Here is a 26,864-nt window from a genome sequence, read left to right as displayed (position 1 = left end):
TGGGACCCCCCTCCTCCCCATTCACTCCCACTGTCCACAGTTCCAATGGGACCCACCCCTTTCCATTCACTCCCACCGTCCACACTCCCAATGGGACTCCCTCCTCCCCATTCACTCCCACCGTCCACACTCCCAATGGGACCCCACCCCTTCCCATTCACTCCCACCGTCCACACTCCCAATGGGACCCCCCTCCTCCCCATTCACTCCCACCGTCCACACTCCCAATGGGAACCCCTCCTTCCCATTCACTCCCACCGTCCACACTCCCAATGGGACCCCCTCCTCCCTATTCACTCCCACACTAATCTACACCTTTGATCCACACACAGAGCACAGAGGACTGGGATTCGCAGAGTACGGTGTATTCAGTGACTCAGAACGTGACCCCTGCCGCCAGTGGAAGACACCCTAAACAGGACATTTCTCCTCAGACCACCCTCCCATCTTCTGTCAAGCCGGTAGGCTGGAGGGATTGTCTAGCTGAGCGTTTGTGGTTGAATGTGGTTCCTGGTCTCATGGGGCAGGCTAACATAACCAGCCAGTAGTGTGGGTTCCCATTGGGATTACAGACAGTGGTGGGAATGGGAAGGAGGGGTCATCATTGTGAGTGAGTACGGTGGGAGTGAATGGGAAGGAGGGGTTCCCATTGGGAGTGTGGACGGTGGGAGTGAATAGGAAGGGGTGGGTCCCATTGGGAGTGTGGAGGATGGGAGTGAATGGGAAGGGGTGGGTCCCATTGGGAATGTGGACGGTGGGAGTGAATGGGAAGGGGTGGGTCCCATTGGGAGTGTGGAGGATGGGAGTGAATAGGAATGGGTGGGTCCCATTGGGAGTGTGGACGGTGGGAGTGAATAGGAAGGAGTGGGTCCCATTGGGAGTGTGGAGGATGGGAGTGAATAGGAAGGGGTTGGTCCCATTGGGAATGTGGACGGTGGGAGTGAATGGGAAGGGCTGGGTCCCATTGGGAGTGTGGACGGTGGGAGTGAATGGGAAGGTGTGGGGTCCATTGGGAGTGTGGACAGTGGGAGTGAATATGAAGGGGTGGGTCCCATTGGGATTGTGGACAGTGGGAGTGAATAGGAAGGGGTGGGTCCCATTGGGAGTGTGGACGGTGGGAGTGAATGGGGAGGAGGGGGTTCTATTGGGAGTGTGGACGGTGGGAGTGAATGGGAAGGGGTGAATCCCATTGGGAGTGTGGACGGTGGGAGTGAATGGGGAGGAGGGGGTCCCATTGGGAGTGTGGACGGTGGGAGTGAATGGGAAGGAGTGGGTCCCATTGGGAGTGTGGACAGTGGGAGTGAATAGGAAGGGGTGGGTCCCATTGGGAGTGCAGACGGTGGGAGTGAATGGGAAGGGGAGGGGTCCCATTGGGAGTGTGGACGGTGGGAGTGAATGGGAAGGAGGGGTCTTCATTGTGAGTGAGTACGGTGGGAGTGAATGGGGAGGAGGGGTCTTCATTGTGAGTGAGTACGGTGGGAGTGAATGGGGAGGAGGTGTCTTCATTGTGAATGAGTACGGTGGGAGTGAATGGGGAGGTGGTTCCATTGGGAGTGTGGAGGATGGGAGTGAATGGGAAGGAGGGGTCTTCATTGTGAGTGAGTACGTTGGGAGTGAATGGGAAGGAGGGGTTCCCATTGGGAGTGTGGACGGTGGGAGTGAATAGGAAGGGGTGGGTCCCATTGGGAGTGTGGAGGATGGGAGTGAATGGGAAGGGGTGGGTCCCATTGGGAATGTGGACGGTGGGAGTGAATAGGAAGGGGTGGGTCCCATTGGGAGTGTGGACAGTGGGAGTGAATAGGAAGGGGTGGGTCCCATTGGGAATGTGGACGGTGGGAGTGAATAGGAAGGGGTGGGTCCCATTGGGAGTGTGGACGGTGGGAGTGAATGGGAAGGGGTGGGTCCGATTGGGAGTGTGGACGGTGGGAGTGAATAGGAAGGGGTGGGTCCCATTGGGAATGTGGACGTGGGAGTGAATAGGAAGGGGTGGGTCCCCTTGGGAGTGTGGATGGTGGGAGTGAATAGGAAGGGGTGGGTCCCATTCGGAGTGAGTACGGTGGGAGTCAATAGGAAGGGATGGGTCCCATTGGGAGTGAGTACGGTGGGAGTGAATGGGAAGGAGGGGTTCCCATTGGGAGTGTGGACGGTGGGAGTGAATAGGAAGGGGTGGGTCCCATTGTGAGTGTGGATGGTGGGAGTGAATAGGAAGGAGGGGGTCCCATTGGGACTGCAGATAGTGGGAGTGAATGGGAAGGGGTGGGACTCATTGGGAGTGTGGAGGATGGGAGTGAATGGGAAGGGGTGGGGTCCCATTGGGAGTGTGGAGGATGGGAGTGAATGGGAAGGGGTGGGTCCCATTGGGAATGTGGACGGTGGGAGTGAATAGGAAGGGGTGGGTCCCATTGGGAGTGTGGAGGATGGGAGTGAATGGGAAGGGGTGGGTCCCATTGGGAATGTGGACGGTGGGAGTGAATAGGAAGGGGTGGGTCCCATTGGGAGTGTGGACAGTGGGAGTGAATAGGAAGGGGTGGGTCCCATTGGGAATGTGGACGGTGGGAGTGAATAGGAAGGGGTGGGTCCCATTGGGAGTGTGGACGGTGGGAGTGAATGGGAAGGGGTGGGTCCGATTGGGAGTGTGGACGGTGGGAGTGAATAGGAAGGGGTGGGTCCCATTGGGAATGTGGACGTGGGAGTGAATAGGAAGGGGTGGGTCCCCTTGGGAGTGTGGATGGTGGGAGTGAATAGGAAGGGGTGGGTCCCATTGGGAGTGAGTACGGTGGGAGTGAATGGGAAGGAGGGGTTCCCATTGGGAGTGTGGACGGTGGGAGTGAATAGGAAGGGGTGGGTCCCATTGTGAGTGTGGATGGTGGGAGTGAATAGGAAGGAGGGGGTCCCATTGGGACTGCAGATAGTGGGAGTGAATGGGAAGGGGTGGGACTCATTGGGAGTGTGGAGGATGGGAGTGAATGGGAAGGGGTGGGGTCCCATTGGGAGTGTGGAGGATGGGAGTGAATGAGAAGGAGGTGGTCCCATTGGGAGTGCAGATGGTGGGAGTGAATGGGAAGGGGTGGGTCCCATTGGGAGTGCAGATAGTGGGAGTGAATGGGAAGGGGTGGGGTCCCATTGGGAGTGTGGAGTATGGGAGTGAATGGGAAGGAGGTGGTCCCATTGGGAGTGTGGACGGTGGGAGTGAATGGGAAGGGGTGGGTCCCATTGGGAGTGTGGACGGTGGGAGTGAATAGGAAGGGCTGGGTCCCATTGGGAGTGTGGACGGTGGGAGTGAATGGGAAGGTGTGGGGTCCATTGGGAGTGTGGACAGTGGGAGTGAATATGAAGGGGTGGGTCCCATTGGGATTGTGGACAGTGGGAGTGAATAGGAAGGGGTGGGTCCCATTGGGAGTGTGGACGGTGGGAGTGAATGGGGAGGAGGGGGTTCTATTGGGAGTGTGGACGGTGGGAGTGAATGGGAAGGGGTGAATCCCATTGGGAGTGTGGACGGTGGGAGTGAATGGGGAGGAGGGGGTCCCATTGGGAGTGTGGACGGTGGGAGTGAATGGGAAGGAGTGGGTCCCATTGGGAGTGTGGACAGTGGGAGTGAATAGGAAGGGGTGGGTCCCATTGGGAGTGCAGACGGTGGGAGTGAATGGGAAGGGGAGGGGTCCCATTGGGAGTGTGGACGGTGGGAGTGAATGGGAAGGAGGGGTCTTCATTGTGAGTGAGTACGGTGGGAGTGAATGGGAAGGGGTGGGTCCCATTGGGAATGTGGACGGTGGGAGTGAATAGGAAGGGGTGGGTCCCATTGGGAGTGTGGACGGTGGGAGTGAATGGGGAGGACGGGGTCCCATTGGGAGTGTGGACGGTGGGAGTGAATGGGGAGGACGGGGTCCCATTGGGAGTGTGGACGGTGGGAGTGAATGGGGAGGACGGGGGTCCCATTGGGAGTGTGGACGGTGGGAGTGAATGGGGAGGACGGGGTCCCATTGGGAGTGTGGATGGTGGGAGTGAATGGGGAGGAGGGGGTCCCATTGGGAGTGTGGACGGTGGGAGTGAATGGGGAGGAGGGGGTCTCATTGGGAGTGTGGACGGTGGGAGTGAATAGGAAGGGGTGGGTCCCATTGGGAGTGTGGATGGTGGGAGTGAATAGGAAGGGGTGGGTCCCATTGGGAGTGAGTACGGTGGGAGTGAATAGGAAGGGATTGGTCCCATTGGGAGTGAGTACGGTCGGAGTGAATGGGAAGGAGGGGTTCCCATTGGGAGTGTGGATGGTGGGAGTGAATAGGAAGGGGTGGGTCCCATTGGGAGTGAGTACGGTGGGAGTGAATAGGAAGGGATTGGTCCCATTGGGAGTGAGTACGGTCGGAGTGAATGGGAAGGAGGGGTTCCCATTGGGAGTGTGGACGGTGGGAGTGAATGGGAAGGGGTGGGTCCCATTGGGAGTGAGTACGGTGGGAGTGAATGGGAAGGAGGGGTTCCCATTGGGAGTGTGGACGGTGGGAGTGAATGGGAAGGGGTGGGTCCCATTGGGAATGTGGACGGTGGGAGTGAATAGGAAGGGGTGGGGTTCCATTGGGAGTGTGGAGGATGGGAGTGAATGAGAAGGAGGTGGTCCCATTGGGAGTGTGGACGGTGGGAGTGAATGGGAAGGGGTGGGGTCCCATTGGGAGTGTGGATGGTGGGAGTGAATAGGAAGGAGGGGTCCCATTGGGAGTGCAGATGGTGGGATTGAATGGGAAGGGGTGGGTCCCATTGGGAGTGCAGATAGTGGGAGTGAATGGGAAGGGGTGGGGTCCCATTGGGAGTGTGGAGGATGGGAGTGAATGGGAAGGAGGTGATCCCATTGGGAGTGTGGACGGTGGGAGTGAATGGGAAGGGGTGGGTCCCATTGGGAGTGTGGACGGTGGGAGTGAATGGGAAGGGGTGGGTCCCATTGGGAGTGTGGAGGATGGGAGTGAATGGGAAGGGGTGGGGTCCCATTGGGAGTGTGGAGGATGGGAGTGAATGAGAAGGAGGTGGTCCCATTGGGAGTGTGGACGGTGGGAGTGAATGGGAAGGGGTGGGGTCCCATTGGGAGTGTGGATGGTGGGAGTGAATAGGAAGGAGGGGGTCCCATTGGGAGTGCAGATGGCGGGAGTGAATGGAAGGGGTGGGTCCCATTGGGAGTGCAGATAGTGGGAGTGAATGGGAAGGGGTGGGGTCCCATTGGGAGTGTGGAGGATGGGAGTGAATGGGAAGGGGTGTGGACGGTGGGAGTGAATGAGACAGGATGGGGTTCCCATTGGGAGTGAATGGGACAGGATGTGGTCCCATTGGGAGTGTGGATGGAGAGAGTGAATGGGAAGGGGTGTGGTCCCATTGGGAGTGCGGACGGTGGGAGTGAATGGGAAGGAGTGATCCCATTGGGAGTGCGGATGGTGGTGTGAATGGGAAGGGATGTGGTCCCATTGGGAGTGTGGACGCTGGGAGTGAATGGGAAGGGGTGGGGTCCATTGGGAGTTTGGAGGATGGGAGTGAATGGGAAGGAGGGGGTACCATTGGGAGTGTGGATGGTGGGAGTGAATGGGGAGGAGGTGGTCCCATTGGGTGTGTGGACGGTGGGAGTGAATGGGAAGGAGGGGGTCCCATTGGGAGTGTGGACGGGGGAGTGAATGGGAAGGGGTGAGTTCCATTGGGAATGTGGACGGTGGGAGTGAATGGGAAGGAGGGGGTTCCATTGGGAGTGTGGACGGTGGGAGTGAATGGGAAGGAGTGATCCCATTGGGAGTGTGGACGCTGGGAGTGAATGGGAAGGGGTGGGTCCCATTGGGAGTGTGGACGGTGGGAGTGAATGGGAAGGAGTGATCCCATTGGGAGTGTGGATGGTGGTGTGAATGGGAAGATGGGATCCCATTGGGAGTGAATGGGAAGGAGTGATCCCATTGGGAGTGTGGAGGATGGGAGTGAATGGGAAGGAGGGGTCCCATTGGGAGTGTGGACGGTGGGAGTGAATGGGAAGGAGGGGTCCCATTGGGAGTGTGGACGGTGGGAGTGAATGGGAAGGAGGGATCCCATTGGGAGTGTGGACGCTGGGAGTGAATGGGAAGATGGGTTCCCATTGGGAGTGTGGACGCTGGGAGTGAATGGGAAGGGGTGGGTCCCATTGGGAGTGTGGACAGTGGGAGTGAATGGGAAGGGGTGGGTCCCATTGGGAGTGTGGACGCTGGGAGTGAATGGGAAGGGGTGGGTCCCATTGGGAGTGTGGACAGTGGGAGTGAATGGGAAGGGATGTGGTCCCATTGGGAGTGTTGACAGTGGGAGTGAATGGGAAGGGCTGGGTCCCATTGGGAGTGAGTACGGTGGGAGTGAATGGGAAAGGGTGGGTCCCATTGGGAGTGTGGACGCTGGGAGTGAATGGGAAGGGGTGAGGTAGTAGGGTGTCCTTTGTCCTGGCTACCTGTGAATTCTGATCCAATGCAACCTCTTGCTCCTCTCTTCAAGGTCAACACCAATAGCTACCAATCTTCAGACAAGCCCTCAAACCTTACCCTCCAGAGGAGAAAGGCCACCATGGTTTGAAAAGCTTTCCACAGCCCCTCCTCCCACCTGCCAACTCTGCTCACCTCAAACACCAACACCAGGAGGGTCAATGTGCCTTCATCTTCTGCGAGTCTCAGAGGAAATCGTGGCATCTCTAGGAGTCAGTGAGCTGCTGGTCAGGGAGACCTCTGAGTGTTTGTAGTGGAACAAGTGCTTTTTAATTCTCCAAAAGAGCAGGAGTGCGGCTGCCGTCAGCAGGTCATTGCCTCTGTACGGCTCTTGAGGAGGTCATAGTGTGACCGGTTGGAGTCGCTGGTTCGATTCCCACCAGGGTAACTCAGGGATTTAAATAATTTAATAAATCATGTTGACTTATTTTTAAAAAATAATAGAAATTATATCGTGTACTCCAGAACATGGGACAAAGACTTTAAATCAGGTTTGTTATCACTGACATATGCTATGAAATTTATTGTTTTGTGGTAGCCAGGCATAAAAAATTATCATAATTTACAACAAGAAAAATAAAATTTTAAAAAACCGCAAAAAGAGAGATTTGCCAAGTTGGGATGGGTGGAGGGTGGGTCCAGTAAGCGGTCTTGACCCTTGCCTCCCCCGCTGTCCTGGTCCTTCAGGCCGAGTGAGAGGAGGGTCTGTCAGACTGACCCACACTGTGTGCCAGTGCGGGAGGGAGGGGCTGTTTATGGAGGTGGGTCGGGTGCCAATCGAGTGGGCTGCTTTGGCTTGAATGGTGCCAAGTTCCTCGAGAGTTGGTGGAGCCACTTGCACTCTTGGGGGGGAGAGGGGAGGTGAAGGAAAGGACGGGGTGTCAGGGAGAGAGTCACTCCCCGACCCTGTATCTGCAGCTGTGGATGTTGTACATTTGCCCAGAGTTACACTCACAGCCTTGGCTGAGCTCAGCCGGGCTGGCGAGGGGCAGAGTGACAGACAGCAAAGGAGCTGGGGCAGGTACATCTCCCTGCTGCTGCCCCCACCACCACCACCGGATGAATGACACAGGTGGGAGGGGTTTTGGGATCTTGCTGTGTACAGACTAGCATTACCCCTCCTGGATCATGGAGGCTAATCTTCCGGGAATATCCGCTCCGTCCTCCCCACGCAAGCCCACTGCCCCGGGATGCGCAGACAGCTCGGGGAGTCCCCTGTGCCAGAAAATGTACTCGCCGCAGGAAGGCCGGAGCCCTGGGAGTATCTGGCAGCTCCCCAGCCTCCTTCCCTGACCACCTATACTCCTCTGACCCCTACAGCCCTCCCCGTCTCTGTGACCCCCCCTCCCCGTCTCAAACCCCACTCCCCAGCCCCTACACCCCTCCCCATCTCTGTGACCCCCCTCCCCAGTCCCTACACCCCTCCCCGTCTCTGTGACCCCCCCTCCCCGTCTCAAACCCCCCCTCCCCAGCCCCTACACCCCTCCACATCTCTGACCCCCCTCCCCAGCCCCTACACCCCTCCCCGTCTCTGTGACCCCCCCCTCCCCAGCCCCTACACCCCTCCCTGTCTCTGTGACCCCCCTCCCCAGCACCTACACCCCTCCCCATCTCTGACCCTCCCTCCCCAGCCTTTACACCCCTCCCCATCTCTGACCCCCCTCCCCATCTGTGTGACACCCCACCCCAGCCCCTACACCCCTCCCCATCTCTGTGACACCCCCACCCCAGACCCCACACCCCTCCATGTCTCTGTAACCCCCCTCCCCAGCCCCTACACCCCTCCCCGTCTCTGTGACCCCCATCCCCGTCTCAAACCCCACTCCCCAGCCCCCTACACCCCTCCCTGTCTCTGTGATCCCCCCAGCCCCTACACCCCTCCCCGTCTCTGTGATCCCTCTCCAGCCCCTACACTCCTCCCTGTCTCTGTGATCCCTCCCCAGCCCCTACACCCCTCCCTGTCTCTGTGATCCCCCCAGCCCCTACACCCCTCCCTGTCTCTGTGATCCCTCTCCAGCCCCTACACCCCTCCCTGTCTCTGTGATCCCTCTCCAGCTCCTACACTCCTCCCTGTCTCTGTGATCCCTGTCCAGCCCCTACACCCCTCCCTGTCTCTGTGATCCCTGTCCAGCCCCTACACCCCTCCCTGTCTCTGTGATCCCTCCCCAGCCCCTACACCCCTCCCTGTCTCTGTGATCCCCCCAGCCCCTACACCCCTCCCTGTCTCTGTGATCCCTCTCCAGCCCCTACACCCCTCCCTGTCTCTGTGATCCCTCTCCAGCCCCTACACTCCTCCCTGTCTCTGTGATCCCTGTCCAGCCCCTACACTCCTCCCTGTCTCTGTGATCCTTCTCCAGTCCCTACACCCCTCCCTGTCTCTGTGATCCTTCTCCAGCCCCTACACTCCTCCCTGTCTCTGTGATCCCTCTCCAGCCCCTACACCCCTCCCCGTCTCTGTGATCCCTCTCCAGTCCCTACACTCCTCCCTGTCTCTGTGATCCCACTCCAGCCCTACACCCCTCCCCGTCTCTGTGCTCCCCCCACTCCAGCCCCTACACCCCTCCCTGTCTCTGTGATCCTTCTCCAGCCCCTACGCTCCTCCCCGTCTCTGTGACCCCCCCTGCCCACCAGCACTCCACTCCCCTCCATGTCGTTTACAAATCTCTGTTTTGAGCAGCTGAGTGATGTGAATTCATTCTATCACCAAACAGAGGGGCGCTTTTACAAAAGAAATGAATCATTTAATGTGCATTTGTAAAGAATGACTACACAGTGCGTTCGGGTAGAGTGCGGACAACACTACAATCCATTTCATTCATTACAAAATGGTGATTCACAAGCATGCAAGAACACATCTCACATCTTTCCCTGCGCACTCAGCTGCACCACAGGCAACGGCTTCGACCTTTGTGTTCCGTACCGATCCCCAGTGACGTTCACCCCACTCCAAGGACACAGATATTTATGTGGGGTGAGTGCCACGAGGTTATCAGATAGGGAGAAGGAAGGAGAGGGATGGAGAAAGAGATGAAGAGTGAGAGGGTGGGCGAGGGAGCGACAGAAAGGGGGTAAGTGAGGGAGTGTGATGGGAAGGCAAGACGGGGATAGTGGGGGAGGATAGTGTGCGAGAGAAAGGGGAGGCGAGGTTGAAGTGCGGGGGGGGGGCGGGAAGAGAGAGAGTGAGGGGGAGCCAGTGAGACAGACAGAGGAAGTGTTTCCACCTCACTGCCCCTCTTGCAGTTCAGTGCTCCCACCTCCCTTCCCCTGAATATTCTGCCTCCCTATCCTCCCCACACCCCTCCCTCCGCACCACCTTGTAGATGCTGAGCCATTCCTTGTTTCCTGGGCCAGAACAATTCAGGCAAGTGGAGGTAAACTGCCCGGGGCAGCTCTAATGACCGAGATCCCGGAGAAACATTCCCACCCTCCGTCCCCAGGGTGGGACAGACTCGAGAGGGGCTGGTCAGCCTCCAGCTGAAGCCAAGGTGCACATCCAGCCCAGGTTGTCCAACATGACCAATCCCACTGAACCTCAACAGCGCATGGACAATATCCCGCAGCCAGGAACACCAGCGACGTGGGCTGAACACACACACAATGCTGGAGGAAGCCAGCAGGTCAGGCAGCATCGATGGAAGGGGATAAACGGTCGATGTTCTGGACCAAGACCCTTCATCAGGAATCAAAAGGAAGGGGACAGAAGTAGGTGGGGGTGGGAGGTTAAGGAGTTTGAGTTGGAAAGTGTTAGTTGAGACCAGGTGAAAGGGAAGGAAGGTGGGTAGAGGAGGGAGATTGATGTGAGGACTTGGGAGGTGATGGGTGGAAGGGCTGAAGAAGAGGAGGGAAGAGTGGCCGATGGGAAAAAGGGAAGGAGTGGTCATGGGAATTTGAGGAGAATAGGTAAGGGAGCCAGAATGGAAAAGGAGAAGGGGATGGGGGAGAAATTACCGGAAGCATTAAAACAATGATCATGCCATCAGGTTGGAGGCTACCCAGATACAGTATGAGGTATTGCTCTTCCAGCCTGGGAGAGACCTCATCATGACATGGACCGACAGGTCGGAATGAAAATTGGTAGTGCAAATACTTGGCCAGCAGAACATCCTGTTTTTCTGGATGGAGCACAGGTGCTCAACAAAATGGTCCCTCAGTCTACACTGATGTAGAGGATGACCACACCACAGCACCGGATACAGCTGATGACCCTGACAGATATGCAGGAGGGGCAGCTATAGCACTTGTTCTGTTTGCAGAGATGAGTGTCAGGACGGAGATCATGTTGGCTTTCAATTTGGAGAGGAGCGATGTGAGTAGCAGGACCTGGGGAGTGTTGTGGGTCAGAGGGACTCAGACAGAGTGGTGAAGAAGGCATCTGAGCTTCACCAGACATGGAACTGAGTACGTTATGTTGCAGCTGTCCAAGATGTTGGTGAGATTCTGGGCGGTTTTGGAGAGAATACAGAGGTTTATGAGAGTGAATGAAAGGCTAACATATGAGGAGTGTTTGATGGCTCTGGGCCTGTACTTGCTGGAGTTCGGAAGAATAAAGGGGGGAATCTCATTGAAAACTACGGAATATTGGATGTGAAGAGGATGCTTCCATAGTGGGAGAGTCAGTGACCGCAGAGCACAACATCAGAATAGAAGGATCACAAACGAGAAAATCTGCAGATGCTGGAAATCTGAGCAGCACAAACAAAATGCTGAAGATACGCAGCACGCCAGGCAACATCTAGGAAGAGTACAGTCACCATTTTGGGCCGGAATGACAAGAAGGACGTCCCTTTAGAAGAGATGAGGAGGAATTTCTTCAGTCAGAAGGTGGTGAATCTGTGGAAATCATTGCCGATGGCTGTGAAGGCCAAGTCTTTGGGTACATTTAAAGTGGAGTTTGATAGGTTTCTTGATTAGTGAGGGGATTAAGGGTTTTGAGGAGAATGCAGGAGATTGGAGTTGAGAAGGAAATAGCTCTTACCCTATATCATGCAAGACACCAGTGAGACTGTTCTTGGTCAGTTCCGGTTGCTTGGTTATAGGAAAGGTGCCAATAAGCTGGAGGGGTCCACGAGGATGTTGATAGGACCCGATCAAGAAAGAGGTCAGACAGGTTGGACTTTGCTCCTTCAAGGGGTAAACTTACAGAGGTGTATCAAATGAGGGGCATAGAGAGTGAATGCACAGTCTTTTCCCCAGGGTTGGGAATCAAGAACTAGAGGGTCCAGGTTTAATTTGAGAGGGGAGAGATGTAAAAGGAACCTGAGGGGCAGTTTTTTCACCCAGAAGGTGGCGGGTCTGGGGAGCAAGCGGGTACAACAATACCATTGGACATTGATGGAAAGGAAAGATCTTGGCAAATCATTGGAAGGCCGAGGAGATGCTGCCTGGATTGGAGAAAACGTCTCGTGAGAAGAGGTAGGGTGAGCTTGGGCTTTTCTCTTTGGAACAAACGAGCGTGAGAGGTGACTTGACAGAAGATGATACGAGGCGTAGATTCAGTGGACAGCCAGAATTCTTCCCCAGGGCAGAAATGGCTAAAATGAGGTGGCATAACTTTAAGGTAATTGCAGAAAAGTATGGATGGTAAAGGCAAGTTAGTTTTACACAGAGTGGTGGGCACATGGAGCAGGCTGCCAGGGGTGATGGTAAAGGCAGAGGCATTAGGCACATGATGAATGAAAACTGAAGGGCAAGTGTTAGACTGACCTTAGAGAGCCTATACTCTGCTGCACTGTTCTCTGTTCTAAATAATGGGATTAGCCTGTTAGCATGAATGAGACAGGCTGAAGGGCCAGTTTCTATGCGGTTTGACTCTATGACACTGTCCCTCCGTTCCTCCCTTCCTTTTCTAGTCTGATTTTTCTTCCCTGATTCAGGATAGGGCCCATGCCCAGGGTACCAGGAGGGGGAAGTGCACATTTGCCCAGTTGAGGTGATTGGAGGTGAAGACATCCAAGGGTCGTAGCACAAGTGCACAGAGGGAGAGTGGGGAGACATATTAGCAGGTAACATTGTACAAACACTGACCTTTCACCTTTGAATGCTGGAAGACACAGGAATTAATGGTTTGGCCTGGAGTCTTATGTCCAAGGAGCAGGCAGGGTTGGAGGGGCAATGGTGTGGGGGTGGGTGTTTCTTGTCCCGGTCCTTCCATGGCCAAGGGTGGGGAGGGGTGGGACCAGTGCCTGGGGATCTCCCTCCACAGCCTCAGGTTTTGGAAGACAAGTGCAGGATTTTTGGGAACGACCGGGAAATTTAGTCTTTTTCCACCCCATGCGCTCCAAAGCCCCCACTCGGGTACTGTCAGCTCCCCACCATCCCGTTGCTGGGAGGTTGGTCACCGTGAAAATGGGCCAAGCCTTGGCTTCCACTCCGGCATGCAAATACCTGCACTAAAATCATCACGGCATCGAAGCAGGCCTTGTGCTCTGCTGCCGGTTCACCAATGGCACAGGGGTCCCTCCTTTGTTACAGTGGGTAACCACCAGGCCTCAGGCTGCTCTCCAGACCATGTCACCACAGCTACGAGCTAAGCCTCAGCCACCTGAGTGGTGGTCTTCAGGAGGAAAGGCAATCACGATGGAAATGACCAGGGCCCTGGTGCCCACTGTAGGCCGTGCAAGCACCATGACAACGGATCAGTTCCAAGGCCCCTTCCCGTAGCAGCCAATGGCGGAGCTTGATTCACAGGCCGAAAATGGAGGCCAGAGCGGCCCCCCAGTGTCATGTCGACTGGCCCACGGAGTGAACGTGACATGGCGGGCCAGTAGCTGACACTGAGGGCACTAATAGGGGTTCAGGATAGTGCAGGGGGGGCAACAACTCCCATCATGCACCGGTGATGCGGGGATGGGAAGAAACCAATGCACCCCCAGCACCATCTCCTCAGGGAGGGAGTGAAGGGAGGAGGCCGAGGCCCCGCACACAGTCAGTGATGGGTCAGGGCTCACTCACAGAGATTGGGCCCCTTTCCACCCGTCCCACTCCTCACCCTCAGCCTAATCACTGCCGAGGGCGATGAGCAGCCCGAGCGCTCCGAGGTAGAACCAGAGACCCCTCGACAGGGCAGCCCGGCGTCCATGGGAGGAGGGTCCACCTGCAGGAGAGGAGAGGGAGAGGGGAGGGAGAGGGAAGGTGAGGTGGAGAATGAGAAGGGGTGGGAGAGAAGAGGGAGCGTGAGCAATATGGATGGCATTACTCCAGCTTCCGCGCCCCCGCCTCCCTGAAACTCCTTCCCCACCCTCCTCTTCCCTTCCCTTTGGCTCCCTTCAGCCTCATTTCCCTATGACACCACTTCCCCACGAACGATCCCAGAGGGAGGGAGAGTGTTTGGAGGAGCAGTACCTCCCTCACCGAGGGGGGGAACCCACTCACCGTGGAGGAACATACTGGCACTCATCCCACCCAGCCGGTTTGAGGCGAAGCACGTGTAATTCCCATAACTCTCCTGGGACACATTCAGGAACATCAGAAGGGATCTCGTCCGATCCTTCTGGATTCGTAAACCTTCAATTCCTCCCGACAGCCTGGAACAGACAACGGAATCCTTGTTGCAGACCACAAAGTGAATCTCCCTCCACACCGTCCCATCACACACTCCCAGGATCAGACACAGAGTGAATCTCCCTCCACACCGTCCCATCACACACTCCCGGGGTCAAACACAGAGTGAATCTCCCTCCACACCGTCCCATCACAGACTCCTGGGGTCAGACACAGAGTGAGTCTCCCTCCACACCGTTCCATCACACACTCCTGGGGTCAGACACAGAGTGAATCTCCCTCCACACCGTCCCATCACACACTTCCGGGGTCAGACACAGAGTGAATCTCCCTCCACACCATCCCATCACACACTCCCAGGGTCAGACACAGAGTGAATCTCCCTCCACACTGTCCCATCACACACTCCCGGGATCAGACACAGAGTGAATCTCCCTCCACACCGTCCCATCACACACTCCCAGGGTCAGACACAGAGTGAATCTCCCTCCACACCATCCCATCACACACTCCCGGGATCAGACACAGAGTGAATCTCCCTCGACACCGTCCCATCACACACTCCCGGGGTCAGACACAGAGTGGAGCTGTTCTGATTGCGCTGGGAGAAATCGAGGAAAAACTGCTTTATGAAGGTCGGGATTTACTTGGAAATTGGTTTGAAACGTCTCTTGAACATCTAAGTGAGCGGCTGGTTTAGTGTGGAAGCTTCGTTTGGAGTTTTTCTGCCAGTTTGGACGGGGTTCGTTGACGGCTGCGATCTGCGTAGCTCCCAGCTGTGTCCGCTGGCAACTCGCCAGGAAGCCGGGTCGCTCCAAAAACCGGAGACAAACGACGTTGTTCCCTCACTGACATCGGGACAACCTCCTTCCATCTCTATCGTCGGGATTCTCGTTCGGTGTTGGAGCCAAAACATCGTTTGAGACGTCTCGACCTCTCACGGCCTGGAAATTCTGCAGGACTAACGGAGCCTTTCCTGGCGTTGGAATTTCTGGCACTGAGCCAGCAAGGTACTGTCGAGTACAAACTTTTCCCGCCAGTTACTCAACTCGCTCCAGCACTTTATAAGCAGCACCACCACCGTATCTTTCTCGATTCGGACACATAAGTAACATGCCGGACCAGTCTACAGGGAGTCGCAGGCCTTCGGGGAGTTATGCCAAGGCGGCTGCCTCTCCAGCCTCGGACAACGCCCTGTTTCGGTCGGTGAAAGTTGAACGCGGGGTGCAATGTATTTTGCGAACTGGAACTACCCTGGAAAAGTGCGCGGAGGCTATGGAGGACTTGTTGGGGAAAGATGGTGTTTTAGCCGCTGAGAAAGAGTTCGGGAAGGCAGTGTTTTACCTGAGGAATGATGAGTTGGTGCATCGGGCCCTCAGTAGAGGGATCACGGTGGAGAATATCTTTTTACAGATGGAGCTCGTGACAGCTCCCACACAACGCATCGTCCTCGGTCACGTAAAGCCTTTCATCCCCAATGAGGACCTGCTTCCCGCACTAGCCCGTTTGGGGCAAGTACGGTCAGAAATAACTGCCATCAGGCACAAATTCAGGAGACGCACCCTCCGTACCGTAATCTCTTTCCAGCGACAGGTATTCATGGAACTGGAAAAGGAGGATGAAGTTGAGGGCCGGTTTACTGTCCGGCACGAGGGGGTAGATTATCAGGTGTATTGGAGCTCTGAGCGCCCACGGTGCATGCGTGCGGGGAGGTGGGGCACTTTCGGAGGGATTGTCCGAACACCCGAAAACCCAGGGAGTCCACTTCGGGAACCAGTGCCCCAGCTAACTCTGCCCCTGATCCCATTCCTGCTCCTGCACCTGTGCCGGCCCCTGCTCCTGCCCCTGACCCTGTCTCTACCCTGTCCCTGTTCCTACGTCTGCTCCAACCCCTGTGGTTCAGGCGACTGTTCCTGAGGCTACGTGCAGGGAGGTTCAGGTGAGGGACGGGATGGAGCCTGTGCGGGGAAAGAAAGCGAGGAAGAAATCGAAACACATGAAGAAGTCGGCCCCCGAGACCGCAGAGCTCACACCCATTTGCCCTAAAGTGGAGCGGGAGGTTCGGGGAAGTGCACAGTCGGGGGGGGTGATGGAAGCGGGGAGTAACACTCCATCGGCAAATCCCGCACCTGTGTGCTCCTCCGGCTTGAAGAGGAGATGGGATTGTTCCCCCAAGAGGGCAGAGAGTGTAGATGAGGGGGAATCCCAGAAAGGGGTGGGAATCCGGGTGGAAGTTGAGTCTAACCCTGAGTCCCCGGATGTAGCCACCAGTCCTGTGGTGGGTGGTGTGGTTGTGCAGGAAGCTAGTGCTGGGCCTGTTTGCGCACCTAAAACAGACCTGGAACCCTCCACCCAGGACTTAGCAGTAAGCGCCTCCCTGGAGGCAAATGTATTAAACAGTATGAGCGGAGAGGAGACCAAGCTCTCTCACTGTCAGCATCAGGCTGCCGGTGAATCCATTGGACCAGAGCTGCTGGGGTCCCCTTCATGCCTGTCTCCTGGGGAGGGTGATATAACCTGCATGCCGACCCCATCAACTAATGGCCTGCAGGGAGTCCCTGGGGATTTTCCCTCCATCGTCGCAACTGTGGATAAGACTGATGCGACGGCGGAGCGGGAAGGTATGAGGGAGGTACCCGCTGTGCAGTGTGGGTTACAGGGGCAGCCACCTTATACACCACATGAGGGGGAAGGGGGATCTGTCTGCAGTGAGGGGTTGGAGGGAGATTCTTTTGATAGTGAGACAATGGACATCCTCACCCCTGAAAAAACCTCATTGATACCTGTGGAGGAGATCAGAGAGTTTATTCACTCCTCCATGGGTACAAAGCATCGGCCTAAACTCGCCTCGCTTCGCTGGCCTAGCGTGCCGAGGCTGGTGAAGTCCCTGCGAGTCATCCTCGGACGGAAGGGGAAGAGGAAAGGGAAGGGGAGGAAGAATGCTGTGTCGGGGAATGACAGACGGCAGCTGAAATCCTTTCTGGATGACCTGGTGAGGGACATCAGGGTGGAAAGCAGCCTCGCTCCTTCGGGAGATGGTGGGTCACAGGGTAGCGATGGTAGCAGTCGGGCCCGGAAAGCAAAGAATATTCTTGGTTTTCTTCGGGATAGTGCGGCGGAGGGCGCCACCGCTCTCAGTGGGAAGGGTACCGGTGCTGAGGCCTAGTGTGCTCCCGACATGAAACTTACCATAGCTAGTCTTAATGTAAATGGTAGCAGGGGCTCTCTCCGCAGATATAATAATCTCTCAGTCCTCAGAGATGGGAGATACGCGGTGAGTTTCCTGCAGGAAACCCATACCACCCCGGGGGACGAGTCCGCTTGGCTCCTGGAGTGGCAGGGCGGGGTCTACATGAGTCACCTTAGCTCCAACTCTAGCGGGGGTGGCGATCCTGTTGGCCCCAACCTTCCGGCCAGAAATCGTAGGAGTCCAAGATGTTGTGCCCGGCCGTCTGCTCCACCTGGCTGTGCGCCTCGATGGAGTACCGCTGCATTTTGTCAACGTGTATGCTCCGAGGCGCGGGGTGCTGCAGACGCGCCTATTCTGTCAGCTGTCCACCTTGCTGAGTTCCATCGATCCTGGGGACTGCGTCATCCTCGGGGGAGACTTCAACTGTACCCTCGAGGTGGAGGACCGCTCGGGCCTCCAACGCCACCCAGCATCGGCGAAAAGGTTAAAGGAGCTAGTCGGCTCCTTTGACTTGGTGGACAGCTGGCGGAATCTTCACCCCGACTCTAGCGCCTTCTCCAGAAGATCTAGGGGGGGGTTCTCGGATAGACCGCCTGTATATCTCTCGGGCTTATGTCTCCCGCGTGTCGGCGTCCTCCATGCGGCCGGTGTCGTGCTCGGATCATCACCTTGTGTGGATGGAATTTACTCCTCTGCACCCTCGGGTGGGATCCGGGTATTGGCACTTTAACAACCGGCTGCTGGAGGAGAGCCGATTCCGGGATTCATTCCGAGCGTTCTGGGCCACCTGGAGAGAGAGACGGAGAGAGTTCTGCTCTCTACGGCTGTGGTGGGATGTGGGCAATCCGATTTTTATGTCGGGAATACACTAGGGGGTCGACAAAGAAGCGGAGCTCTCAGATTGAGCGGCTTGAGAGAGCGTTGCTTGGCCTAGAGTCCCGTCTTGGTCCGACCGGTGGAGACCAACAGCTGTGGCAGGAATACCAGGAGAAGGAGGACGCACTCAGGCATCTGCAGCTTCAGCAGTCCCGAGGTGCATATGTGAGGTCGCGGATCCAAATGCTGCAAGATTTGGACCGCGGCTCACCCTTCTTCTACTCGTTGGAGAAGTGGCGGGGAGTTCAAAAGCAGCTGGTGGAGCTACTGGCTGCTGATGGCTCCTCCATCACGGATCCTGAGGAAATTATCAAAGAAGTCCACACTTCCTATCGGTCCTTATTCTCACCAGATCCGTCAAATGCAGGGGCGTGCAGTGAGGTCTGGGAAGATTTGCCAAAGGTCAGCCCAGAGGACGCAGCGCGTCTGGACGCTCCCCTGACTCGGGAGGAGCTGTCTACTGCCCTTCGGCAACTCCGGAGGGGTAAATCCCCTGGCTTAGATGGTCTGTATGGAGTTTTATCAGGCTTTTTGGGATGTCCTGGGGGTTGATTACAGCCTTGTTCTAGGGGAGAGCCTAGCCACCGGGGAAATGCCCCTCTCATGGCGGAGAGCTGTTGTGGTCCTGCTGCCCAAGAAGGGAGACCTCCGCCTGCTAAAGAACTGGCGCCCGGTCTCCCTCTTGTGCGCGGACTACAAGATCTTCGCCCGGGCAATGGCCAACCGTCTTGGTTCAGTACTGAGACAGGTGATTCACCCTGACCAATCTTACACGGTCCCGGGCCGCTCCATCCAGGACAATGTCCACCTAGTACGGGACCTGATCCACCTGCAGCAGGAGACAGGGTCCCGGGCAGCGTTTCTCTCTCTTGACCAGGAGAAGGCGTTTGACCGGGTAGACCACAGTTTCCTGGTGGGCACTCTGCAGGCCTTTGGGCTCGGACCACATTTTGTGGCCCGAGTTCGGCTCCTATACTCTGCCGCAGAGTGCCTTGTTAAGATCAATGGATCACTGGCAGCGCCCATTCCCTTCAGGAGAGGAGTACGTCAGGGATGCCCCATGTCCGGTCAATTGTACGCGATCTGTGTCGAGCCATTCCTGAGCCTCCTACGGCGAAGGCTGACGGGTCTGGTTCTGCGTGAACCGGACATGGAGGTCGTCCTGTCGGCCTACGCCGATGATGTACTCCTCGTGATGACAGATCCCAATGACCTGCGGAGGATGCGCGAGTGCCAAGAAGTTTTCTCGGCAGCATCCTCCGCTAGGATCAACTGGGCGAAATGTTCCGGACTCTTAGTGGGTCAGTGGCAGGTGGACTCCCTGCCGGAGGAGATGAGAGCCTTTGAGTGGAGCGCTAGACGTCTCCTTTATCTGGGAGTCTACCTGAGTCCTTCTGGGGAGACCTGGCTGGCGAACTGGCAGGACATGGAGACGAAAGTCATGGCCCGGCTGGGGCGATGGTCAGGCCTTCTCAGGGTGCTTTCGTATCGAGGCAGGGTGGTGGTCATAAACCAGCTGGTGGCCTCCATGTTGTGGTATCGGATGGTCACCTTGGCCCCTCCTGCCCCGTTTGTTGCAAGAATGCAGAGGAAGTTAATGGACTTCTTCTGGGGCAACTGGAAACACTGGGTCTCTGCAGCGGTCTTGAGTCTCCCAGTGGGAGAGGGCGGACAGTCGCTGGTGTGCGTTCGAACGCGACTGGCAGCTCTCCGCCTCAGGACTCTGCAGAGATTCCTGGACGCCGAGCACCCTCCCAGGTGGCACGTATTGGCGACTTTCTTCCTCCGGAGGGGCTGCTGTCTCCACGAAGACATGCGGCTACCACCGGCGGGCGTCAGCCGTACTGCTTTGCGGAGTCTGCCCGGCTTCTATCAGGACCTACTGAGAGTCTGGAACATGGTCGCCTCAGGCCGGGAATCCCCTCCTCAGGCGGAGGGCGGGGTCCTGGCCGACCCTTGCCCTACCTCAGTGGATGTCAGTGCGGCTCAGTTGTGTGGACCGACTCAGGCCGAGCTGCTTGTCGGGCCCAGACCCCGCAATCTTCTCCGGGAGCCGAGTCCACACAACTTGAGCCGTCTCTCATCGATACCCACAGTCCCATTCAGGGATGGAAGTAAGAGGTATTTGTATGGGCTGCTGCTCCACACCCTCCACTTCCTTGCCCTTGTCCACCGTCCCGACACACCATGGCGGTCGGTCTTTCCACCCGGAGGTGAGGCGGGTCCCCACTGGAAGTCCCTTTACGAGGGGGTTCTTCCCATGCACCTGGGGGATCTCGGCTGGAGGGTGCTGCATAGAGCGGTGCCCTGCAATAAGTTCTTTAGTTTGTACATGGATCTCCCACCCGCATGCCACTTCTGCGGGCTGGAGGAGACCGTGTACCACATGTACATGGAGTGTGCGAGGCTGCAGCCTCTTCTTGCATATTTGCGTGGGCTGCTTCTCGCCTTCTGGCTGCATTTTAGCCCCACCCTATTTGTATATGGTCATCCAGTAAGGAAGGGGGCATGGAGGGATGAGGATGTCCTAGTCAACTTGCTCCTGGGGCTAGCGAAATCCGCCATCCGAGGGTCTTGGAAACGGGTGGCGGGAGGATCTCCCCGGGCAGAATGCCTCGCAATGTTTAGAGGGTATGTTCGTGCCCGGGTAAATATTGAAAAAGAACACTCGCAGTCCACGGCGACGTTAGAGGAGTTTCGAGACCGTTGGTCTCCGCGGGGTGTAAATGCCATCGTGGATAGAGATGGCAACATTTTGGTATAATGTCTATTGTCTATTTGTAGTTTAGTTATTGTGTTTGCCACTGTTTTGTATATATTTTATAGCACCGATATTTGTAATAAAGGAGTTTGTAATTTAAAAAAAAGGGTCAAAGACAGAGTGAATCTCCCTCCACACCGTCCCATCACACACCCCCAGGGTCAGACACAGAGTGAATCTCCCTCCACACCGTCCCATCACACACTCCCGGGGTCAGACACAGAGTGAATCTCCCTCCACACCGTCCCATCACACACTCCCGGGGTCAGACACAGAGTGAATCTCCCTCCACACCGTCCCATCACACACTCCCGGGGTCAGACACAGAGTGAATCTCCCTCCACACCGTCCCATCACACACTCCCGGGGTCAGACACAGAGTGAATCTCCCTCCATACCGTCCCATCACACACTCCAAGGGTCAGACACAGAGTGAATCTCCCTCCACACCGTCCCATCACACACTCCCAGGGTCAGACACAGAGTGAATCTCCCTCCACACCGTCCCATCACACACTCCCAGGGTCAGACACAGAGTGAAACCCCCTCCACACCGTCCCATCACACACTCCCGGGGTCAGACACAGAGTGAATCTCCCTCCACATCGTCCCATCACACTCTCCCCGGGTCAGACACAGAGTGAATATCCCTCCACACCGTCCCATCACACACTCCCGGGGTCAGACACAGACTGAATCTCCCTCCACACCGTCACATCACACACTCCCAGGGTCAGACACAGAGTGAATCTCCCTCCACACTGTCACATCACACACTCCCGGGGTCAGACACAAAGTGAATCTCCCTCCACACCTACCCATCACACACTCCCGGGGTCAGACACAGAGTGAATCTCCCTCCACACCGTCCCATCACACACTCCCAGGGTCAGACACAGAGTGAATCTCCCTCCACACCGTCCCATCACACACTCCCGGGGTCAGACACAGAGTGAATCTCCCTCCACACCGTCCCATCACACACTCCCGGGGTCAGACACAGAGTGAATCTCCCTCCACACCTACCCATCACACACTCCCGGGGTCAGACACAGAGTGAATCTCCCTTCACACCGTCCCATCACACACTCCCGGGGTCAGACACAGAGTGAATCTCCCTCCACACCTACCCATCACACACTCCCGGGGTCAGACACAGAGTGAATCTCCCTCCACACCATCCCATCACACACTCCCGGGGTCAGACACAGAGTGAATCTCCCTCCACACCGTCCCATCACACACTCCCAGGGTCAGACACAGAGTGAATCTCCCTCCACACCGTCCCATCACACACTCCCGGGGTCAGACACAGAGTGAATCTCCCTCCACACCTACCCATCACACACTCCCGGGGTCAGACACAGAGTGAAACTCCCTCCGCACCGTCCCATCACACACTCCCGGGGTCAGACACAGAGTGAATCTCCCTTCACACCGTCCCATCACACACTCCCGGGGTCAGACACAGAGTGAATCTCCCTCCACACCTACCCATCACACACTCCCGGGGTCAGACACAGAGTGAATCTCCCTCCACACCATCCCATCACACACTCCCGGGGTCAGACACAGAGAGAATCTCCCTCCACACCGTCCCATCACACACTCCCGGGGTCAGACACAGAGTGAATCTCCCTCCACACCGTCCCATCACACACTCCCGGGGTCAGACACAGAGTGAATCTCCCTCCACACTGTCCCATCACACTCTCCCAGGGTCAGACACAGAGTGAATCTCCCTCCACACCGTCCCATCACACACTCCCAGGGTCAGACACAGAGTGAATCTCCCTCCACACGGTCCCATCACACTCTCCCCGGGGTCAGACACAGAGTGAATCTCCCTTCACACCGTCCCATCACACACTCCCGGGGTCAGACACAGAGTGAATCTCCCTTCACACCTACCCATCACACACTCCCGGGGTCAGACACAGAGTGAATCTCCCTCCACACCTACCCATCACACACTCCCGGGGTCAGACACAGAGAGAATCTCCGCTTACCTCTTCTCCTCCTTGTACCACTGGAAGTCTGCGGCAGGTACAGAGTGAGCCTCACAGCGCAGAACCGCAGGTTGACCTTTCCTTCCCGTCACGTTCCTCACATCTGTGATCTCCGGGGCATCTGGGGGGTGGGGGGTGATAGTCCACTGTGAGTGTGTCATATCGCTGCCCCCCCCAAGGAAGCAGGTTGGGGGGGGTGCAGCTGTCCTGTCACATAATTCTCAGCCCAGCCACTGGGTAACTGTGTGGCTGAGCTGGAAACCCAGGGAGAAGGTCCTGTGTCCTGCTAAGCCCTCCCCCAGGGAAGCGTGGTGTGGCAAGGGAGAGAGGGAGTGGAGCAGAGGATCTAATAATGTCCCCCACCCCGTCCTCGCCTCCTCCACACGCCCGGTAGGTGGAGGAGAGCAGAGTTCGGGGAGGGGGTCCCCGTTGTTACAATTATTCCATCGAGTAAGGCACCAACCATCAACCCCAGCCTAACCTGCCTCTCCCCCCCACCACTCCCCAGCACACCCCCTGCCCCCGTACCCCGGACTCACAGTTGACGGTGAGGTGGACGCGGTGAGAGTCAGGTGTCCCAAGTCCGTTGGAACTGCTGCACTCGTATTGTCCGGCCTGATACCGGCTGACAGCCACCATCTCCAGATACTCCCCCTCGCTCTGAAACTGCTCCCCTGGGTGAAGGAGAGATCATGAGTGCACCGACTGCCCGTAGCTCGACCCACACACCCTGACTCGTCTAGCCCTCCCACACTCACGTATACTCCAAACCCCACCCCACCAGAACACCCCCTTCTGATCTCACCCACCCACACCCTGACTCGTCTAGCCCTCCCACACTCACATATACCCCAAACCCCACCCCACCAGTACACCCCCTTCTGATCTCACACACCCACACACCCTGACTCATCTAGCCCTCCCACACTCACGTATACTCCAAACCCCACCCCACCAGAACACCCCCTTCTGATCTCACCCACCCACACCCTGACTCGTCTAGCCCTCCCACACTCACATATACCCCAAACCCCACCCCACCAGTACACCCCCTTCTGATCTCACACACCTACCGTTCCCCCTTTCCCCTCAACCTCCCAGCATCTCCCTTTCGGATTGTCTATACCTCTCTCACTCCATCGCACTCTCTCCCATCTCCCTTTCGGATTGTCTATACCTCTCTCACTCCTTCGCACTCTCTCCCCTCTCCCTTTCGGATTGTCTATACCTCTCTCACTCCTTCGCACTCTCTCCCCTCTCCCTCTTTCTGAAACTATTCTCTCTGTCTCCCCAACTCTTTGTCCATCATCAGCCCCTCCATCCCAGCCCTCCCTCTGTATTCCTGACTCTGCCCCATTCTCACTCCATGTTTGGTGTTTGCTGGTTTCCGAAGTTCAGGGAGATAGTGAGAGGAGAGTGAGTGAGTTCAGTAGGCCGGGGAGTGCGGTTAGAAGGGAACCACAACCCTGCGTTGGTTTGGCGGCTCAGTGACCCAGACCACAGCCCCCTGGAGTCAGGGCATTTCGCTTTGGCTCCTGGTAGGGTCGCCCCGTGCCAAACAGGTGAACGGGGAGGAGAGTGGTCCACTGCTCCTCCATCTTCGGGGTTTCAGCTAACAACCCTGCCTGGTCAAACAAAACTCTTATCAATGCAGCAAGCTTTCTACATCTTGGAAGAGAGAAGATAAAAGGAGCCGGTTTGGGCAAGGCTGGTCTTTTTGGGCTGTGTAGGCACAGAGAGTGTCCGTGTCAGAGGCCTAAACAGCTGCAAATAAATGGAGGGCAGCCATTGACTGAGTGATGAGGTGGCGAGGCTTTGGCTTAACAGGCTTCTGCATGAACTGGCAGACGCACAGTTAGGAAGAGGCAAGCCATTTTCCGGAGAGTAGTCAGGATGGAATGCTCCCGTTTTTCCCTGATGACTACATTTGCGGGAAGTGCACGGATTTCAGCTCCTGACTGACTGACATGGAGAGCCAGGGGATCAGTACTGAGTGAAGAAATACATTCAGACATTTGGAGGTCAAGGAGGAGGAAGTGTTGGGCTTTCTAATGTATTAACTAAATAATGTATTAATTAAGGTGTATACGTCCCCTGGTCATGATGGGACTTACCTCGGGCTATTGAAGGAGACAATAGGCGAGATGGCTGGGCACTTGGCTACTATCTTTTGTGTCATCTCTAGCCACAGGCAACATCCCGGAGGGACAGGTGAGTGGTTAATGTTGTACTTCTATTTAAGAAGTGAACAAGGAAAATTCCCTGGAAGTAGCGACTGGAGAGTCTCACGTCAGTTGTAGGGAAATTGCTGGGAAAAATTCTTAGGGATAGGCATAGAAACATAGAAAACCCACAGCACAATACAGGCCCTTCGGCCCACAAAGTTGTGCCGAACATGTCCCTACCTTAGAAATTACTAGGCTTACCTATAGTCCTCTATTTTTCTAAGCTCCATGTACCTATCCAAAAGTCTCTTAAAAGACCCTATCATATCCGCCTCCACCATCGTCGCCGGCAGCCCATTCCACACACTCACCACTCTCTGCGTAAAAAACTTACCCCTGACATCTCCTCTGTACCTACTCACCAGCACCTTAAAATTCTGCCCTCTCATATTAGCCATTTCAGCCCTGGGGATAAAGCCTCTGACTATCCACGTGATCAATCCCCCTCATCATCTTATACGCCTCTCATCCTCCACCACTCCAAGGAGAAAAGGCCGAGTTCACTCAACCTATTCTCAGAAGGCATGCTCCCCAATCCAGGCAACATCCTTGTAAATCTCCTCTGCACCCTTTCTATGGTTTCCACGTCCTTCCTGTAGTGAGGTGATCAGAACTGAGCACAGTACTCCAAGTGGGGTCTGACCAGAGTCCTATATAGCGATAACATTACCTCTCGGCTCTTAAACTCAATCCCATGATTGATGAAGGCGAACACACCATATGCCTTCTCAACCACCGAGTCAACCTGTGTAGCTGCTTTGAGCGTCCTATGGACTCGGACCCCAAGATCCCTCTGATCCTCCACACTGCCAAGAGTCTTACCATTAATACTATATTCTGCCATCATATTTGACCTACCAAAAAGAACCACCTCACACTTATCTGGGTTGAACTCCATCTGCCACTTCTCAACACCCCCAACCTTTGTGTCATCAGCAAATTTACTAACCCTTCCCTCCACTTCCTCGTCCAGGTCATTTTTAAAAATCACGAAGAGTAAGGGTCCCAGAACAGATCCCTGAGGCACTCCACTGGTGACCGACCTCCATGCAGGATATGACCCGTCTACAACCACTCTTTGCCTTCTGTGGGCAAACCAGTTCTGATCCACAAAGCAATGTCCCCTTGGATCCCATGTCTCCTTACTTTCTAAATAGGCCTTGCATGGGGTAACTTATCAAATGCCTTGCTGAAACCCGTATACACTACATTTACAGCTCTACATTCATCAATGTGTTTAATCACATCCTCAAAATATTCAATTAGGCTCGTAAGGCATGACCTGCTCTTGACAAAGCCATGCTGACTATTCCTAATCATATGATGCCTCTCCAAATGTTCATAAATAAATCCTGCCTCTCAGTCAGCATGGTAGGACATGCTTGCTACTTGATTTCTGGACAGTGTAGAAGACTGGCAAAGAATTCAGCACACTGTAGATCAGTTGCAGATAATGGGCAGGGAAGTGACAGATGGAGTTTGTGAGGTGTTGCGACTTGGTAGAATATCTGCGAGGAGACAATTAAGGGCAAGATCCTTCACAGTGTTGCTGAGCAGAGAGATCTTGGGTCAGAGCTGCTTGACAGTGGTTGCACAGGTCAATGCGGTGCTCAAGAATGCTTATGGAATGCCTGTTTTTATCAGTCGAGGCATTGAGTTCAAAAGTCAGGAGGTTATGTTATAACTTTGCAAGACTCTGGCTGGGCGACGTATGGAGTACTAGTTGCCCCACTGCAGGAAGGAGGTTCAGGTTTAGGGGGAAGAAGAGGCTTACCAGGGTGTTGCCCAGTTTACAGGGATTGTGCCCTCACAAGAGGCTGGATAAACTTGGCTTGTTTTCTC

At 55.9% G+C, this 26,864-nt stretch overlaps 1 protein-coding gene and 1 long non-coding RNA gene across 2 annotated transcripts in view; one reads left to right on the top strand and one right to left on the bottom strand.

Moving 5' to 3' along the window:
• LOC140734528 (uncharacterized) overlaps positions 1-7,062 on the top strand; it is a 39,774-nt gene extending 32,712 nt beyond the window's left edge. The window contains exons 2-3 of the long non-coding RNA XR_012100557.1: positions 333-461; positions 6,475-7,062. This is a non-coding gene — a long non-coding RNA (uncharacterized lncRNA). The remainder of the gene's footprint in view (positions 1-332; positions 462-6,474) is intronic.
• A 2,118-nt stretch (positions 7,063-9,180) lies between these two features.
• LOC140731839 (igLON family member 5-like) overlaps positions 9,181-26,864 on the bottom strand; it is a 74,006-nt gene continuing 56,322 nt past the window's right edge. Inside the window, exons 5-8 of the mRNA XM_073053739.1 lie at positions 23,337-23,471; positions 22,798-22,918; positions 13,833-13,984; positions 9,181-13,554 (exon numbers count right to left, since the gene is read on the bottom strand). Coding sequence (XP_072909840.1) covers positions 13,457-13,554; positions 13,833-13,984; positions 22,798-22,918; positions 23,337-23,471 — 506 coding nt within the window. The 3' untranslated portion in view covers positions 9,181-13,456. The remainder of the gene's footprint in view (positions 13,555-13,832; positions 13,985-22,797; positions 22,919-23,336; positions 23,472-26,864) is intronic.

Source organism: Hemitrygon akajei, chromosome 1 (assembly GCF_048418815.1).
Source record: "Hemitrygon akajei chromosome 1, sHemAka1.3, whole genome shotgun sequence".
Classification (NCBI taxonomy): Eukaryota; Metazoa; Chordata; class Chondrichthyes; order Myliobatiformes; family Dasyatidae; genus Hemitrygon; species Hemitrygon akajei.
Note: the sequence above shows the minus strand (reverse complement) of the source record. Positions and strands in the feature narration are given on the sequence as shown.